This window comes from Acomys minous (assembly GCF_964271855.1).
Source record: "Acomys minous genome assembly, chromosome: 17".
NCBI classification, from domain to species: domain Eukaryota; kingdom Metazoa; phylum Chordata; class Mammalia; order Rodentia; family Muridae; genus Acomys; species Acomys minous.
This window is the reverse complement of record NC_140500.1, coordinates 35,562,853-35,583,315: the sequence shown is the minus strand read 5'-3', so window position 1 is coordinate 35,583,315 and position 20,463 is coordinate 35,562,853. Positions and strand designations below refer to the sequence as shown.

The 20,463-nt window shown below is 39.3% G+C and overlaps 1 protein-coding gene across 3 annotated transcripts in view; it reads left to right on the top strand.

Annotated features, from left to right (window-relative positions):
- The window catches only part of LOC311588477 (uncharacterized protein), a 170,875-nt gene extending 168,118 nt beyond the window's left edge, over positions 1-2,757 (top strand). For all 3 annotated transcript variants that reach the window (XM_084766154.1, XM_084766153.1, XM_084766152.1), the window contains one exon: positions 2,131-2,757. In XM_084766154.1, coding sequence (XP_084622280.1) covers positions 2,131-2,178 — 48 coding nt within the window. In that variant the 3' untranslated portion in view covers positions 2,179-2,757. The remainder of the gene's footprint in view (positions 1-2,130) is intronic.
- Positions 2,758-20,463: the final 17,706 nt, after the last annotated feature.

Below are 20,463 nucleotides of genomic sequence, written 5' to 3'. Positions count from 1 at the left end.
GAAAGAGATAGATGAGGCTTATAAGCCTCCCTGAAATTCTGTTAATCATATCTGTACAGACTTTGAGGAGGCCACAATTGCAATATGAATTAATACTGAAGATCTAATTGATCTCTCAAGACTTGCTGAATAGGAGAAAAGCAGTGTGTTTCCAGACTAACCTGGAACTGTGTTTAATAAGTGACCAGGTGCTGACAAGAACCTCTTCTCTCAAACTATTGGTCTGAAACTTCTTTTTAAAAGGAAAAGAAGGGACAGGACTCACCTTCTATTGTGTCCTCCTGCTAGCTGACACTCCCACAATAATTATGCGGGTCTCTACCTAGACTAATACTGGGTATCACTGGCTTATTCCAACAAAATAAAATTGTTTTATGAACATATCCATTCACCTTTCTGCATTCTAATTCACATATTTCCTCTACTTAAACATAAATATTAATTAAATGACTTCTATGGCCTGAGTTGTTGGATATATAGTCTTAAATTAATATCCAGTGGAGGATCTGGAAGGTACTAGGTACTCAATAAATGTTTGTTAAGAGAGTACATTCTCTCTCTCTCTCTCTCTCTCTCTCTCTCTCTCTCTCTCTCTCTCTCTGTGTGTGTGTGTGTGTGTGTGTGTGTGTGTGTGTGTAAATTGAAGAATACTTTATTGTAATCTGATGGTATTAAAAAGCAGAGCCTCTGTGGATGACTGGGGAAATTGGGCTAGTTTCTAAAGATGGTACATTTGACTTAAATTGTGAAGTAGCAGTGTGATGTGAAGGGCTATTAGTCAGACAGACTCTAAATTTTAGTGTATGTGGATTTTGGCTTCACTTCTGCAAGTGTCTTCCAAAAACCACAGGAGCAATGAGAGCTTGAATTCTTATCAGACTATTAGTCTCATAAGAATAAGAATATAATATTGAAAGATTCTTCATGATGCTTTGAGAGAGAAGGTCCGAAAATGGTTGATACTTTTAGTATTGACATTGTGGTTAGTCTTATAAGGTTAAGAAACTAGCTATAACAGGAGAGGATTTATAACATGGTAGTGAGGTAAGATCTAGAAGTAACTATTAAGAGGCAAGGTCTATTGGTTACTTTTCTGCTACAGTCATAAAAATATCATTAACAAAAGCAAACTGGAGGAGACAAAATTGTATTTTGCCTTTGAGTTCCAGAGAAATAGCTCATCATGGCAGGGACCACATAGCAACAGTCACAGTGGCAGGGGCAGGAAGTTGGCTCTACACAGATGGCAGTGACAAAGAACAAGAAGTGGGACCAGATCAAAAGTCCCCAAAGCCTGCCCTCAGTGACACACAATATTTCACTCCCAAAGCCTCCATCAAGCAGCACCAACAACTGGGGATCAAACATTCAAATAACTAAGCCTATGAGGAATGTTTCAGACTACCACACAGGTAATACACTAAAAAAAAAAAAAAAAAAAAAAAAAAAAAAAAAAAAAAACAACAACAACAACAACAACAAAAACCTGCTTTTGCTAGTTCATTATCTTCTAGAAGTAAGACTTGAGTAAGTAAAAACCTTAGTCACTTTTTCCTTTGTTTCAAATATGTTTAGCTCGGGACAGGAGAGTATGATAATTCACTATTCACTAGTTATGTGATTTTTGCCAAGTTTGTTTTCCCACTAACTGTTCTTACATAGTAACTAATAGAATTAATGAAGTGGACAGAAGGTTTAATGAGATAAAATGCATTAGTGCATTGAACTCAGCCCATGCATCATAGTTCCACAATAGAGCAATCATCATCAATTGTCAGCAGTCCATCATCTTTATCTGTATCATGACCCAAATGGTGATGTATTTTGGGAAGCTATCTAGTCCGTATTTGGCAGCCCCATTTCCTCACTGACCTGTCATATGACCTTAGACAAATAGCTTCCCCTTTCTGAAACTGGGCTTTTTCTTCCTTAAAATAAAGACATTTGATTTCCTTATACCACAAAGGATATCCAGAGATTCCTCTGGTATGTGCATAAATTTGCCCTGGAGCAACTTGTCCTGTACTTCAACATGTCTGAGATTACTATGGTTGTACAAATAGTCTCTTGTGGGAGATGGAACACTTAATTCACTTTTTAAACACATTTTTTTGTTCCCTTCTGCCTTAGGCCACTCTGTACTGCTATCAAGAATGGGTCACTGAACTATCAAGCTAATGATGGAGGACATTCTGCATCGTTTGCTTCACCCTACCTGACCCAGTATGATGGGTTGTGGGAAAGAAAGATGAAAACAGTAGTGGTGCTCATTTACACTGTGCAGGAAGTCATTGGAGATTAGTAACATGGTAAAATTAAGACCAAAGAGCACATGGATTTGGATTCTAAATAGCATCATTTTCTATGAATGTTAATGATGCTTTTAAACTAAGACATATTGTCAAGGTTAGCCTCGTCACTCTTCAACATTGCACAAATATTTATGTTGTACTTTTTATGTTCTGGAGGCCTGAGAACTCATCAATTGAATGAGCTAAGGCCAAGTTTGTAGTTTTCTATGAGCTTATACCTTTCACAGAGGACAGATTCTTTAGAGCAAAGCAAACACTGCAAGGCAGTGTTTGTTTGTTTTCAGTAATAGTTTGAAAGACAGCATAATGAAAGTTGATGGTTCTTACCTACCTATGAGGTGCCAGGTACCAGAAGATGTTGTAGCCTGACTTTTTGATACTTTATTGGGTTCTTTTTCCTATTTGCCTATACCATCCTTATCCCTTTCAACCCCTCAACGCTAGATAGGAGAGAAAGAATATTAGGGGGGGGAAGGGATGTTGATATCATAAGACTACCGCTTGTTGATTAGGTACATTGAGTTCCTTTGGGGCAAATTTGATTTTCCTCATTAGGATATGTCCAACCAGCAACCAGCAACCAGCAACCAGCAATACAGCAAACAGCACCAGCAGCAGAAAGAGCAAATAGCAAACAGAAGCAGCAACAGGAGCAGCAGGGGCAGTAACAGGGGTAGCAGCAGCCACTCTTGGCCTTCTTGGAGATCCAGCATTTATACTCTCTGAAGAGTCCCCAGAATTCCAAACATAAATTATCCTCAGCTAGCAAGATCACACCCCTGCCACACCATGAGACAGGTCATATTCAGCTGCTGTGGATAATCTGAAGCAACACCGTAAACCAACAAACATAGTCCGGTTAACTTTTCTGTGTTTTTAAAGAAACCAAAAGTTCTCACCGTGCATTGTTTCACTTAAGGGCCCTTTCTAGGATAAATTCTGGTCTCCACCACACAAATGAGGAGCCAGAGATGTAGAGAAGTAAAGCCTGAAAAGGCTGAGCCTCTCTCATCTGAAAAACCTCAAGTTTGAAATATTCTAAAGTCAGAAACTGTTTAAGTATTGATGCCGTTAAAAAGAAAAGCTATGCAAACACTCAGTAACTGTAAAGCCTGAGAAGCTTTTGAGTCAAGTATTTTTATTTAACATGCCTTGGAGTGTCAGTCCCAGGTTTCTCAGGTGACGAAGCTTCACATCTCTGGTAGGCACCACACGGATGTGCATGCTCTTAGGATGCAGAATCTCTGCATCTGGTTGTGTTTTTATCCTTGAACTAGGATAATTTCCCCCTAGATTCTGTAGCCAATTGTGGACATTTTTCAAGTCACTTTATAGTTTGTTACAACTCGTTGCCTTATTATGTCTGTAGGACTGTTCTCATCTCCAAAATTTCTTTTATATTTCCTATCTGTGGCACCTATGGGAAGAAAATGACAAGATATTTGCCATGTTATGGGTTAAATATCCAAGATGGTATTTATTATTATGATTTTATGTCAAATTTATTTAGTTATGTTTTAAATGTTCATGCTGTCATTGATTTGATCGAGGAGGCTTCTATTGTGTGTGGTGCAAAAGGGTATAAAATATATTTAATGAAAGTTTAGAATCAAGTATGAAGCTCCATAGCAAAAAATGGCTTTGCTAATGGTACAGAAGTTCACCGAGATGTATAGACTTTTGGTCTGGCTATACTTCCTGTGTAAGTTGTTAGTTGAAAGTTCTTTATAATAAAGTCCATCACTATTATTCTTAATAAAATTATTTGTATTTAATCCAAGTCAAAAATTAGTAGGTTAGCAGATGTAAGAAGGTATAAGGAGAGGAGTACGCTTTAGGATTCTAGATTTAACAAAAGACACCGTTTGGATTAGTGTGGCTTGCGTATATACTATTTTAAGGCTGACTACTTTGTATTTAAAATAAACAAATGAATAAAGATAAGAGAAAAGAACAAAGGAAGGTGTAGTTCTTAGACTTATAGCTTAGGAGTCAGCTGACAGGGATCTGGGAAAAGAATTAGAACTTGTTAAATCACTGAGAAGCAGAGACAGACAAGGGAATGAGGGACTTAAGACAGCACAGGCTTTTGCTTTGATGAAATATCCTGCATAGGCCATCTGTGTAGGCATCAGAGCCTCCTGTCTTCTTCTGAGTTGAGGAAGTCATAGAACAGGAAGGGAAAGTGTCCCCTTTCGGTTTGTAGTTATCATCATTGGGGTAAGAGGAGAATAATAAATTATATTATGTTAAGTGACCAAAAGATGTCTTTCTTAGCTGGTCATTAGTTGGGGACTGTAGAGCAAAACAGCCAAGAACCTAAGAAAACAAATTACTTTCCTTCTAGACACTAAGTTACTGTGCTTACTAGAATAGTCACACTTCAACCGAAATGGAGAAGCTATACAAAATGGTGTGGTCTGGCTAACACTAAGAACTTAGCAAGCAGATCTTTGGAAAACCACCTTTCCCTTTCATGTGTGCTACATAGTCTCAGAATGGGTGTTGGGAAGGCTCTCTAGAACCCACATTGAAAAGAGGGTTACAGGACAATTATAGGGGCGAATAGATGGATTTGCTGCAAGAACACATCTATGTTACACCTAAGAATATCGACAGGCTGTAAGGTATTATATGCAGCAGGCCGTGAGACGCCGCCATTTGGGTGGAAGTACCTCAGAGCATCAGAGAACAGACAAAAGTAAAGAAAGCAAAGATTTTTGGATCTGGTGGTCAGGGGAAAGCAAAGCAAGAAGCAAGAGTGAGAAAGAAGCGAAAGGAAAGGAAAATGAGAAAGGCAAAGGGAAAAAACTGGCTTCTCATAGGCTGGCATGGTGATACACACTTTTTTGTCCCAGTGCTCAGAAGGCAGAGGCAGATGGATGTCTGTAAGTTTGAAGCTAGCCTGTTCTGTATAGTGAGTTCAAGGTCAGCTAGGGAAATGTAGAGAAATCCTCTGTTAAGAACTATTTAAAGCTGTTGCTGTTAATTTAATGATACGGCCCAATAAATATTTGTTATTAGCACTATAATTGTTATGGTGGTATTTTTTTTTACCCACTTTCACAATCAATAAAGACACAGAGACCTGATATATTTAAGAATAGCCTTATCACCTGGGGCACTGAGGCAGTTATCACCTCTTAAGCTAACTTCCATTATCTTCCAGCCTCCATCCCATGCCATCTGCTTATAGTAATTTCTATTTGGCTACCTTCCATCCATATTCCAAAAATACTTGCTAAGGTTGCTCGTCTGGGGCATTTATTTCCATGTGGAAGTTCAGAGTGGAATCGCACTTATCTCTTTTGTATCCCATGGTGATTCTCCTCCTCATCCAGTACCTGTCTGCTTCTGCTTCTCAAGATCCTCCTCTCTCCCCAAGGCTGTGAACCTTTGCCATGTCTACTTGCCTCTGGCCCTGCCAGGTATTGGCTTTCTTTACTAGTCAAACAGGGAGGCAAGGTTAAACATCAATACTTGGGTTACACGTCCATCTACTTGTAAACAGTAAGCATCTCGGGGGCGGGGGAACACTGAGAAATAGAAGGCACCAGACCATACTCCACCGAAAAGCAAAACGGCCCCTGCTCAAAGAAAGAAAAAAAAATGGTTTCCCATCGATAGATCTGCTGTAAGAGACAGACAAGGATTTGAACATGGAGATGGCAAAGTGCTTGCTCACATTAATCGAGAGCAGAGAGTTCACATAAGTATACACTGAGGTGTTGAACAAAAGGAAATAGGAGGCCTCCGTGTGCTGGGTGGTGAAGGGAATAAAATAGGCCGAGAGCATAGGCTAATGTTAGGAGTGTGGAAAGCATAAGAGAGAGAAGATGCACGGAAGTCAAGTCTCATAAATGAATATTAGCTTCTGCAAAGGAAGAAGGAAACGATAGGGGAAAAGCAGAGAGTTCAAACAGAGAGTATGAAGACAGCAAAGGCAGGATTAACAAGAAAAGATAGGTTTCTGGTAAAATTGATTAGCCTTGCACATGTGAAAATAAAATTTGAAATATTCTAGATGGGAAGATTATTTTCAAAGGCAAAAGTTTCAGTTGTTGACAAGAATTCTCTACACTATTACACTTTGCAATAGAAGAAGAAAAACTATGCCGGCAATTTACTATGGTAAGTTGTGTGTGTGGGGGCATGTCTAAAATACCAGCATCCAGGAGGCTGAGGCAGGAGAATTGCACATTTTGGGATATCCAGCACTATACAGAAAGACTCTGTCTTAAAATAAGACAACAAGACTATAGAACACCTTCATATATAGAGACAAAATATTCTTTTTCTTTTTTTCTTTTTTTCTTACTAAACTTTTATTTTTTACATATACAGAGACAAAATATTCTTTCCTATGGAAAAAAGAAAGATATTTTCAGGTAGGACAAAATTTACAGGCTAGCTCAGATAGCCGATATAATTGATCTTTTCAAAAAAGTTTTCTTTTTTTAACTTCTGATTTTTAAAATCCTAACTTTTTAATACTATTTAAAAAAATTTTTTTTACATATACATTTATATTATTACACATATATACAATAAACTACCTACAGCAAGAAGAACCATGACACAATCAGGAATTATATAAATGTTACATTCTTAGTGTTTTGGCTACTTGTATTTGACAGTCTTGAAGAAAGCACCTGTCCTATCTTGGTGCACCAAGATACAACAACGTTATGATAGGAAAAATGGGAAATGGAGGTCAAAAATCACCCTTTTGAAGTGTCTGTGTTCGTGTGTGTATTTAAATCAAGTAAGTGACTAAAGAGGTCTAGCAGAGACACTGTGATTGAAGTCTCAGAATTAGAATTCTCACCCAAGCAGAGTCTGATAATAAAGGACCTGAGCTCTAACGTTTTGACTTGGTGAGGTTTCTAGCCTAACACCACAGAGTAATGGTTTTCCTGAGAGAAATCTGCCTGACACTTACTTGTTCTAGCTTGCTGCTTAGCTAAGTGTTTTTCCTTGCAATTGAATAGATTTTTTTTTTTAAGGAGCAAGAACTTGGTGGGAAAATATGTGGGATAGCCCAAGAAGAAGTTAAGACAGGTCATTTCCTAACAAAATTATTAAATATCTACCTAAAATTTCATTTTAAGAAGTTGTCAAGCATTGAACATGGGTAAGAATCCATGAATTTAAGATGCCTCAGAAGGAAATTTGGCCCTTTGGATGTTGCTGATGGGAATGTAAAATGTTCTATCTATTTTGGAAAGAGTTCTGCTGGTTCCTCAAAATTATTAAGTCATTACCGTCTAACACTACCATTCCATCCTATGTATTTATCTAAAATTAACAGACGTGTAAGGCCACCAATGAATCTGCATGGCAGAATAGGATGGTAGGGACAGGCATCATCAGTATATATGAAGGAAGCCAGGTGGCAAAAATGACTGGAAATCCTTTCCCACCTGCTTCTTGTAACAATCAGAACATGCTCTATACAAGACAGGTGCTGTGTAGACAGCTCACAGAGGGGTATGGGACTCATGGACCTTGGCTAATGTGTATTTGCGTTTCCCAGATCACTAGCCTACTCCCATCCTCATGAGTCTCTCTCTTTCTTAATAAACTCCATTTCTGTTACTATCCATGTGTCCTTGGTATAATTCTTTCCCCTGAAACACAAGATCTTATAAATTTCAATGAGCTTCCTTATATTGGCTCTGACCCACACTTATAACAACTGCACACAAATAAACAGTCTTACAAGCATCCTTCATAATGGCCCCAAAGAAGGGATCCGTCAGCCTATGTGAAGATGAATGAATGGAACATGGTGCATTTAAGCAATACAATAAGAGCGAAGTGCCAGTACACGTTAAAATGTGGGAAAGCCCTGTAAATACTATGCCACATAAAATGGACTCAACATTGTATAATCCTGTTATATGAAATTCTCAAAAGAGGCAAATTTCATAAAGACAAAAAGACTAATTGACAAGTTGGAAGAAAAAAGAGGATAAAGGTGTACAGTTTGCCTTGGAAGATGATGAGAATGTTTTACAATTGATTATGGTAACAGTATTACATTGAATATGCTAAAAACATTGGTTTTTGTATATTAAAATAATTAAGTTATATGGTATAAATATTCTATGTTAATAAAACTGCTTCAAAAACAAAACCAACCAACTCTATTCACATCCTTTTCTCCTGTCTTTCTAATCATCTCTTGTGTCTTTAAATGTATATCATTAAAAATACATGGACAATGAGTTTTGAAAAGCCCCTTACTGATGTGAAAGTCAAGACTGACACATCCTGACAGATCATCAGTTTGAATATTAGCACATCAAAGAGAGTTAACTCAATATTACTGAATATTACTCAATATTACCTAGACATTTTCACTGGGAGACTATAATTCCTATGTGGAAAATTAAGTATTAAAGTTTGGGTTTTTTTCAAGCTTACAAAGATTTCTATTAAAAGAGATTCTGAAGTAAAATTCTGTCCTGGCTCAGACAGTGAGTGTCATGGTTCTTGGCAGAAAAAAAGGGCCTTGGGCCACCCATATTTAACAGGCTAGAGTCTCTCTCTTTAGTCTCGTATTTTCCCTCCTGATTCCTCTCCTTGATCTCACCTTTCTCTTTCTTCTCTATAATATATTTTTAAAGGTCATTAGCATGTTTTGAAAACATATTCCTAGGGAATATATTTATAATCTGGTAAAAAAAATAAGATTGTCCATTGATTTTAAAAATGTAGTAAATCTGATCATTTGATGGTTGGTAATTTAATTTTTTGACATAGTGTTTTTCTGTGTAGTTCATTGTGGGCTCAAAATTGGAGTGATATTTTTGGCTTTATCTCCCAAGGGCTGGGATTACGCTTTGAGTGGGATGCTTTTCACACATAGAAAAAAAAATCTTTTGTTATCTTACACTCATCCAGAATCTCTTTTGTTTACAAACTACATCCTGGAAATCTTTGTATAAACATAATACTTTGGATCCAGCTAGATGTCTCAGTCTATAAAGACAATTCAACCCAAAGCTTGACATCCTAAATTTGATTCTTGGAAATCACATGGTAGAAGGAAAGAATTCATTCCTTCCCTCAACCTGCCCTTTGTTCTCTACGCATGTGCTGTGACATATCAGCTTGTCTCTTTGAAGATAAAAATAACTTTTGTGTGCTGCCCAAGAAAAGGTATTCATGACATTTGCCAATGTGGACTTTATTCAGAAGAATTATCCTATTGGTTGTAGGAAACCAATACAAAGGATTTGAGGTATAAGATAGTGATGAAATTTAACTTCAAACACAAGTGAAGATTTATAACCAAGGAGCAAGGTGTGGGTCAGTAGATGGAAAATTACTTAGAAGAAACAGAAAGATAAGGGAATTCTGGCTAAATTGGCCCATTGGGATTCTTGCTGAAGGCAGGTTAGGGTGAATGGACATGATCTGGTGGGTGCTGGAGGATGTGAAAGCCAATTAGATATGAAAGGTGATCTGATGTTAAGGGTGAGGAATTCCAGCTACACTGCCTTAGCAGGATTCTTGCTAAAGCCAACCTCCTAAGGGACATGCCCAAAGAGCTTGCCTGAAGTTTGGTCCAGAAAAGAATCTGTCAGTCTGTGTGAGGGATAATGAGGTGATGAAAAGAGGATTTCACGCCAGTGGAGGAGAAAAGACCACAGAGCAGATTATCTTCAAGGAAGAGGCTCCTGTGGAGACCTGGCACAGGACAAACTTGTTACTGCAAAGCCAGGTTTCATAAAGAAGAGCCTGTTACACCAGACTGAAGAAACCAAGTGTTCTCTGAAATAAAAGTTTATTGGGTTGTTACAGATGGTACCTACAGATAAAATGACCAGTCCTGGGACAAATTCTCAGCCTAGGTACCAGACCAAAAAAAAAAAAAAAATTCAATGGAACATAAGGAGCCAGGGTGTTTTCTAATGAAAACCAGGGTAGAAGAAAGCACGAATTGCTTGCACACAGCCTCTTGGCTGTGGGTAAGAGACAGACATCACAAGACAGAAAGACCCAGGCTGGGAGAATCATTCAGAAAGTGAAGTTTTGCTGTCTTTTGGTTGGTTGATTGAGAAGGGAGCATGGAATACCACTGGGATGGCTCCACTTGAGCACACAGTGAGAGGATCAGAAGAGTAGTTTTAGTTTCCCTTTGGGCTTTGTTGTTTCTACTTGAAATCATCTTTTTGATACATTGCTCTTATCTCTTTCCCCACATGTCCTGTGGCCTATAGCTAATGTGAGGATGTCTCAGAGCTCCCCTCTCATCCACAGATGGCTCAGCAGTTAAGAGCTAAGTGCTCTTGCAGAGAAGGCTAGTTGGTTCTCAGAATCCATGCTGGGCAGCACACAATTGCCTGTAACTCCAGATCTCTTACCCTCTCCTGGCCTTGACAGGCACCTGCACTTGTGTGCCTATAAGCTTTCTCACCACATGTGTACATAATTAAAAATAATAAAAAAAAGCTTCCCAAAGAGTCTGTAAGCATTGTACGGTAGGCTTTGTTCTGATATCAGAAAATAATTCAGTGTCCTTGCACCTATTTTGGAAGAGTTTGTAGAAACAGCGCATCGATTCGTGAATCAGGTTTTATTCGTTTAAGTAGTTATAGTAAAAGTCAAGGAACTATTTCAAGAATTGAGTAGTCACCATGCTGGTGCCTGTGAGCAGGGTGGGAGATCTTTAGAGGAGATTAAAACAAAACCTTTTTTTTTTCTCTTGTATGTGTGTGTGTGTGTGTGTGTGTGTGTGTGTGTGTGTGTGTGTGTGTGTGTGTATGTGTGTGTGTGTGTGGGGGGGCATCGGAATGAAGGGCTAGCACTGTTCCTCTGCAGTACATTCTAACCAGTGAGCAAGAGGCAAAGAGGGCCTTGTCTCTGCCCTACTATAAGCCCTTTGTTTAATATTTTCTCACCTGTTTAGTGTGAAGAACAAAACCCTTCACGTGGCCTTCAAATTTCTGACTGAGCTGTCTCCTGCCAATTCCTCTAAACAATGTTTTATGTTCCCACTTCATTTTCCATGTGAATATTTATTGGGCCTCACTGAGTCTTCACATGGATTTATATGAAGCTGTCCCTAAGTGAGCTCATTAACAGCAAGGTGGGTTGCACAAATGGCAGAGTCCCTGAGGTTTAAATATGTGCTTGGGTTTCGATGGAAGTGAGGACCGTCACTGGAGCTGTGCTTCATGACACTTCCTTATTTCAATTTATAGTGTGAAGCTGATAAAGCACCAACACTCTTTTGATGAGAGATCATGTCACTGCTTGGCCACTGGGTCATTTGACAAGATTGGAGTGGTAGAACTTGACTGCCACTTATTGAAAGGATTGTAACCTTTCCCTCCCCTGTCTGCCCTTGATGGTTTTTCTGTTGTTGTTTTTTTTAAAACAACATACAGTTTTCTGATTAGAGTGAGTAAAAGTACCTAGGAAGAGAGGTTTGCCTTAGTTGTGTCACTTGAGAGAATTCATTGCAAAGGAAATCTCACTGTGTGGTGAAGAGAGCCTTTATTTCCTAGTCCATAGCCCACCGTAATGAGTTTCTTTGATCTTTCTGTTTATAATGACATTTGCTTTTGGCATGAGGCAGGCCCTTTCTTGTCATGTGAGTTTATATATATTTATTTAATTTATTTAAACAGATAGACATTATATATGAATGCATCCTGGCTGCCCAAGGGACACTGTAGAGAAAGCTTGCTTATTTTGAGAACTGTTTCCCAAAGAGAACTATTGTGTACCTGTCAACAATGAGAAGAAAGCATTTATTTTGGGGAGACAAAGCACTTAACCTGTAACTTAGCAGATCCCCAGAGTCACGGAAGGAATGGTGTTTAGTGATGATAACACTGAACTTCAAAATTTGACTTCCATGGACAATTTCTTAGGGAGTTTAATTCTCAGCTGTCATTACAATTCCTTTCCTTTCTCTATCCTGAAATTGATACATGCTGTAGTCTTTTTCCTCTGTGAAACTTGCAGTTTCTTGTAGTATTTGTTCAATGTTGTGATTATTTTTTTTTAATTTTAATTTTCCATTGTCAGGAAGCAATAGAAGAAAAGTAGCTTTTGGAGTAGACTTCAAATGGCTGTTGACTATGTAAATCAATGCACTGCAGGATTGCAAAATGTTAGAGCTATGTTCTTCAGCATGACTTATTTCATTGACAACTTTATACCCCACAATGTTTTCCTACTTTTTGGTGTCTTCTCATTTTTAAGATGGCCCTAGTTTGAGGCACACAATGGGCCCTTTCATTTTCCATTATGTAAGTTTATTTATCTAAGGAGTTTAACAAAGGCTTAAAAATGACATTTAATTTTAGCTTTGTGAGCTGATTTTGTAAAAGAGAAGGATGGCATTACATTGAATCCAGAGAAAGAGAGAGAGAGGGGGGGGGAAAGAGATATCAAATGAATTAATGTTTTAGGAATAATATAATCCTATAGAAATTAGAAGTTTTAGAAAGCCACATGTTACTTACTACAGGAAAAGATGTTTGGATGTAGCTTGAATAGTTAAAGTAAATCACTTATTGGTGGATTTTATTCTTTGGAATGATAATATTAGATATGTATAAAACCAGATTACTTGGTAGCATAGCCATAAAATATGGTTAAATATTCTCTTAGTTCTGACTTGGAGAACTACATAATGTTAGCATAGAATTTAAAGACAATAAGCATTAATTAACTAGGAAACTTATAGCTTACAGCTCCTCAAACTTGGATGATATCCTGAAATAGAGACAGCTGTATTTTTAACCACCAGGAGCTTTATTGCTAATCTGCCATTTATTAGTTTTTAAAAAAATCATTTCGCTGGCTTGATCTGTTTTTTAAGTAAATAAATCATATATAAAATTTTAGACTATACTGAGAACTGAAAGATGTTTTCCTTTATCTACAACATCTGGCCATTTGGCTAGCTATGGACCAAAACAAGGTGCCAGATGCAGTCTTGGACATAGTTTGTGATAGAAGTAGAGAAAGGTAAATTAATTGCCTATATTAAGCTTTATTCTTAAAATCAATTTAAACACCTTTAAAAAGCATGCCTATCTAAGAGACACACTTACATCAACAATGATATATAGTAGGGCATTTGAAAATGTCAATTGCTAATTAAAGTTTAAATCAAGATTGATAGGTATTAGAATACAGGGTCCTGATATTGTGCTTTAAAAAATACCAAAGGCTGCAGAAAATCCGCCTTGAGGGGTTCTATTGGTGTCATCCCTCTAAACCAGGCATGTCACTTTTCATGCTGTTAAGCACCTGCTAACAATTTAGGAAAAACACATCAGCTGACAATAACAATATTGTTGCGTGATGAAGATGTGCCAGGATTATTTCCCCATGGACTGCGTCATTGCTTAGATTCAATGTAAAATCAGATTTAATTCACTTTTATTGAGTTGTAATTTTATATACAATGATATTTTAAATTTACTTTCATGCACTATGGTAGATGTTTTTCCATTTTCCTTGGTTTGAATGATCTGTGATGGGGAGATTTTTTCAACCCACATATGCTGCCCCTAGTTCCCTTTGTGTTTCTGACATTGCCACACCAGCCTCATACGGAGCAGATAAAATAGCCATTCTAGCTGGGCGTGGTGGCACATGGCTTTAGTGCCAGCATACAGGAGCCAGAGGCAGACAGATCTCTGATTTCATGGCTAGCCTGGTATATATAGTGAGTTCCCAGACAGCAAAGGCTACACAGTAAAACCTTGTATCAAAACAACACAAAACTTCAAACCAAACAACAACAAACTGCTATTCTAGACTAGTGTTATTCTCCTATACAACTCTTTTAAAATTATTCTTTTATTTAAATCACCAACACCAATTTGTACTCTTTTTTTTCTCCTTTATTAATTTATTCTTGTTACATCTCAATGGTTATCCCATCCATTGTATCCTCCCATTCTTCCCTCCCTCCCATTTTCCCCTTATTCCCCTCCCCTATGACTGTTCCTGAGGGGGATTACCTCCCCCTGTATATGTTCATAGGGTATCAAGTCTCTTCTTGGTAACCTGCTGTCCTTCCTCTGAGTGCCACCAGGTCTCCCCCTCCAGGGGACATGGTCAAAGGTGAGGCACCAGAGTATGTGAGAAAGTAATATCCCACTCTCCACTCTACTGTGGAGAGTGTTCTGTCCATTGTCTAGATCTGGGTAGGGGTTTAAGGTTTACCGCCTGTATTGTCCTTGGCTGGTGCCTTAGTTTGAGCGGGACCCCTGAGCCCAAATCTGCCTATCATAATGTTCTACTTGTAGGCTTCTAGGACCCTCTGGATCCTTCTACTTTGCCATTCTCCCATGATTCTCTCATCTAGAGTCCCACTAGAATGTCCTCCCCTGTGTCTCAGTTTCCTGGTAAGTGAAGGCTTTCGTGGGACATGCCCCTTGGGCTAGTATGCAGATATAAGTGAGTATATACCATTTGAGTCTTTCTGCTTCTGGGTTAACTCACTTATTATGATCATTTCTAGCTCAATCCATTTATCCACAAATTTCGGGAATTCCTTGTTTTTAATAGCTGAATAGTATTCAATAGTGTATATGTACCACAGTTTCTTAGTGAGGTCATCTGCCACAGCCTACAGCATAGTTGACCTACCAAGGGTTACAACCTGGAAAGAACCTGATGATCCCTTCTCCCAAAGCCATCAACTACTGGTGGGGGTAGGTTTAAAATCCTGTTTCCTTAGGACTTGGTGAAATGGAATGAAATCTGGCAGTTTCTCAGAAAATTTAAAATAGTACAACCTCAAGATCCAGCTATACCACTTCTGGGCATATACCCAAAAGATGCTCCATCATACCATAAGGACATTTGCTCAACTCTGTTCATAGCAGCTTTACTAATAATCTTCAGAAACGGGAAACAACCTAGATGCTCAACTAAAGAATGGATAAAGAAAATATGGAATACTATTCAGCTATTAAAAACAAAGAAATAATGAAACTTGAAGTCAAATGGATTGAACTAGAAAATATCATCATGAGTGCGGTAATCCAGACCCAGAAAGACACACAGTTTATACTCACTTATAAGGAATCGTTAGCCATGTATTACCACACTGCAATCCAGACCTAAAGAAGCAACAAAGAAGGCCCGAGGGAGGCTCTCCTTGAATCTCACTCAGATGGGGAAATAGAATTTACATCAGAAGTGGATGAAGGGAGGGAACGGGGTAGGAGAGGGTGTGGGGAGGGCAATGGCGTGTGTGTGTGTGTGTGTGTGTGTGTGTGTGTGTGTGTGTGTGTGTGGAGGGGGGGGCAGGATGGAGGAGGGACCAAATGTGGAAAGAATGGGGAGGGGAGGTGAGAGGGTTTGGAGAGATAAAGGACACCAAGTGCAGGAGCCTCTCTGAGACAAGCTGGAGACGTGGGACAGGGTAGGCTACAGGGAGGATGTGAGGATGTCCCTAGCTGAGCCTCCTAGCAGTGGGGAATATGGAGACTGAGAAGGACAAACTTCTTTTTTATTGTTATTTTTATTTTTTAAATAATTTATTCAGAATACATCCTGATTGTTATCCCCTCACTTGTATCTTTCTGTTTCCCACCTCCCTCCTTTTTTCATCCAATTCCTGTTCCCTAGACCTGTGTGACAGAAGGGGACCTCCTCCCCATCCCCATATGATCACAGCCTATCATGTCTCATCCAGATAGTCCACTTCCCCCTCCTCTGAGTGCCACTTGGCCTTCCCACCAAGGGGAAGTGGTCAAATAGGGGACACCAGAGTTCATATCCAGGAGCCCTATAAAAAAAAAACCATCAAAGTTGGTGGATCTGGACCCAGGGGGCGTTCACAAACAGCTGTACCAATAAATGACAATGCATGCAGTAAACCTAGAACCCCTATTCAGATCTAGCCAATGGACAGCTCATTCTCCACATTTGTAGTGAGAACAGGGACTGCCTCTGAGAAGGACATCTTCTAGTAAGGCAGGACTTATAGTAGTGGGAGAGGAGAGCCAACCCACCTACAAAACCTTCTAATGACATTTACCCTGCCTACAAGGTGTACAGGGATAAAGATAAAGTGGAAACTGAAGGAATGAAGGACCAACCAATGCCTGGCCCAACCTGATAATCACCTCATGGGAGAGAGCCAACACCTGAACCATTAATGATACTCTGCTACGTTTATAGACAGAAGCCTAGCATAAGTGTCCTCTGAGAGGCCCCACCCAGAAGCTGATTGAATCAGATGCTGAGACTCACAACCAAGCATTAGACAGATCTTGGGAAGTCCTGTGGAAGAGCTGGGGTGTGGTGAGGGAGGATAGAAGGATCTGGAGGGGACAAGAACTTCACAAGAATACCAACAGAGTCAACTAACCTAGGCTCATAGGGGCTTACAGAGATGGAAGCACCAACCAAGGCCCATACATGGACTGGACCTAGAGCCCCCACACATATGTAACCAATGGGCAACTTGATCTTCATGTGGGTCCTTTAGTAAGGTGAATGAGTGCTGTCTATGACATGGACTCTGTTGTCTGCTTTTCGATCACTTTACCCTAACGGGGCTGCCTTGCCTGGCCTCAGTGGATGAGGATGAGGTCAGTCCTGATGTGACTTGATGTGCTGGGGTGGCTTGGTCGGGGGAGGGCTCTCCATTTCTGAGGAGAAGGGAAGGAAGTATAGGAGGAAGAACCTGAAGTATTAATAGGACTGGGAGAGGAGGGGGAGGGGGCCACAATGGAGGTGTGTAAAGTAAATATATAAATTAAAAATAAACGTTAAAAAAACAAAATGAAAGCAGGCTTCTTTCTCGCTGATTGCTTTGGGATGTTGCTTCAAAAATCTTATGTAAGTCCACACCAGCACATGATAGGACCCAAAGTTCCAAATAAATAATTACATCTAGCTTGGTCACCTTTTGAGATTTGTTATTAAAGTGAAGCAAGATAAGCCAGGTGTGATGGCACATTTGCATATTCCCAGGACTTGGGACAGGGAGACAGCATGGTCAGGAGCTCAATATCACCTGTCTTATTTTGTGTGCAACCAATTCCCACAAATGAAATAATATCCTTAAGACAATATCCTGTATTACCTTATAGTTTTACATAGTGGAAGTCTGAAGCGGATTTCCCAGGCCAAAGTGAACATTTAGGCAGGTTTGGTGTCCTCTGGGGATCTTGAGGAGAATTTACTTCCTTATTTTCCTCTTGTGTCCTTTCTTTCATCTTCAGAGCTATCAGCATAGTGTTTTCTGACTTATCCTTGTCATCCCCCCTTTCATCAGAACCGTGTCCTTAAATTGGGTCCACTGAATACTGTAGGCTACTCTTAAGACACTCCTTATAAAAAGAAGAATAAACATACCTACGTCAGACACCTAAGTCCTTCTGAGTGCTTCAGTTCTGGTTCTTTGATTTGTCCTGTGTATATTCATACTTACAAGTGACAGCTATGATAAACGAGCTGATAACTTACTGATCAGATAGCGAAAATCATTCTCAAATAGTTTCATTGGATGACTACCATGTTTGCAGTTGTGCTACTTCCGTTACTTTAGTGTGCAGCAGTCTACGGAAGTAAAGCAAAGTTTCTTCTGCATGAATTTCGTTGAGCAAGCCTTCAAAGGGGTGTTAAGTACATTTTCATATATGCTGATGACAAGAACGCATGCAGATTTTGGAGCTTGCCATGTAAAGCTGTGGTTTTAAAGTATGCCACCCAGAATCTGAGATGCAAGTATCTAGATCCTATTTAAGACCTACGTGGGTAATGTGGAAACAGAGGACAGCATTCTGTGTTTCAGCAAGCCTCGTGAGTGATCCTGATAAGGCTGAAAATTGAGAGATCCAGTCTAGAGAAGAGGAAGCTAAATTTTGTAACATTGCTATTTTCAGAAAGAATTCCCAGCTTCCAGTGTACTTGCAGGAATCAGCCCTCACTTTTGCTTAGACCAAGTCAAAGAGTATAGACGATATAAAATGAGCCTTATAAACAGGAGCAGTGGACATCACAGAAGAAGAGAAAGGGGCTCCAGTAGACACAAGAACCCACCTATTTGCAGAGGCCAAAGACCCACTCCACGTGCTTCTACACAGCCATTCGCTTCTATTTGGTCGACCCAAAAAGTGGGTAGGTCGATAGGTAGGTAGGAACTAAAGACCTTTAAAAATAACCTCTAAATAACTCCATTGGTTTTATACCCTTCCCTGCAAACAGAGTGGCCAACTGAACCCTTGCTAATGTCAGAGGAGGAAGAATCCAAATGTGAGTCAATACAGGAAGGAGAGCTTTATCTCAGTCTCAAAACCCTCCCATCATGCTACCCATGTTAACACACAGAGATTTAGGGTTCAGATGCTTTCTGTATGGTTCTTCCTGAGGTGAGACCAGAACACCTCTGGACAATATGTGTCTGGCATCTTGAGGTGACACACTTCTTCAGACCTCATGCCTAAGGAATAGGCTAGCCTATGTATTGATGTGCTCTCAGCCTCACAAGGCTGCTTTCTCACTATTATATCTTGAAGTATTTTCTCTGCCTTTTGTAAGCAATCTTCGCTGTTTGTCAGCCTTCAGTTAAGTGCTCTGTAAGCTAAATTACAGGATTTAAGAATGAAGTTTTTCCAATATTTCCCCCCCGCCCCATTTTCTGTGATAACTTCTCTGACTTGCAGTAAAGTATAAAATTGATTTTGAGATCTTGATGTTAAATAAATTCCAAGCTTCCAAATATTGTGTTTTTGTCTGACATTTAAGTTACTTGCTTACTAATTTTTTTCCAAATAATATTTAAAAAATCATTTCCTCTATGGGCTTTTTCGTTGTTGCCTGAAAGGCCCTCTCTAAGAGATGTATTCTTTTTAGTGGCGTTTTCAATTGTTAGATTTTCAAGTGGACTTCTTAGGCTTCCAGGGGCTATGGGACTCAGATATGGATGGTTTAAATGGTTTGTTTGTTTACCTTATTCTTGAGGAGATGGCTGTACTCAGAGGGGTTCAGTTCCAGCATACTGTAGGTTTCATCCCCAAAGGAGGAAGCATTCTGGCTCAGCTCTTAGTTGGGTCTTATGCCTACTCTTTTTTTTGTGGGAGAAGAGGACCAAGTTTATGAGTAAGAGCAGCCCTGCATGCTGATAGTATAGCAAAACAGCCCACAGTGGTGTGCGTCCAGCATATGTGTTCATTCCTCATCTGGACAGCTTCAATGCCAGTGTTATGATTCCTGAAATAATGTTGTTGTTTTTAGGTCACTAAAACCATTCCTTCCTTACAGAAGTCAATAGGGTTTTGGCTTCTGAAAGGAAGGCATACCCAATGGGATATCCCCCAATGAAACCATTTCTCTGTTGAAAATGAGCTGTTTCAGAGGGAGGAAATGATGCTAAGTAGAAACTAAATGCAGGAGAAGAAACAGGAAGAACCAGAAACGATAAATAATACATGGGCAGAAGCAATTCTGCTAATATGTTATTGTTACCCTTTCTCTCCTTAGCTTCATTAAAAGCTACACAAAGTAATCATAGCAAAATTGGGGCATGTAACATGTATTGAAGGGGTACATAAGACACTAACATATTAAAGGAGATAGGTTGATAGGGCTATATAAATAAAGGTTTCATATGTTACTGAAATTAAGTTAGTATAGAAGTAAACTTGAAATTTAAAAATATTAGATTAATTAAAATAATAAAAAGTATATAGTTAAAACATTATTACTTGGTCTATGTATTATCTGTGGATGGACATACTGACTGCATGATCCTGTGAATGGTGCAGCAGTAATATTAAGGTATTTTCCCATACACTTATTTTACAGTCTTTTCAGTATACCCAGCACTGAGTTTAGTGCATCATATTTGCCTTTGTTAGTTTTTCTTAACAGCTTGAAACAACTTGGAGTCACCTGGAAAGAAGGATCCTCAACTGAGGAATTGCCTTGTTCAGCTTGACCTGTGCCGTCTGTGGGGCACTGTCATGAAGGCTGATGGATGTAGAATGGTCCACAATGAGCATCAGAGGTGATACACTTGCTAATCCACTAGACTTGACCTTCGTGAGATGCGTGATGTGCATGTACTTCAAAACATGTTGCATGCTCTCTCTCTCTCTCTCTCTCTCTCTCTCTCTCTCTCTCTCTCTCTCTCTCTCTCTCTCTCTCTGTG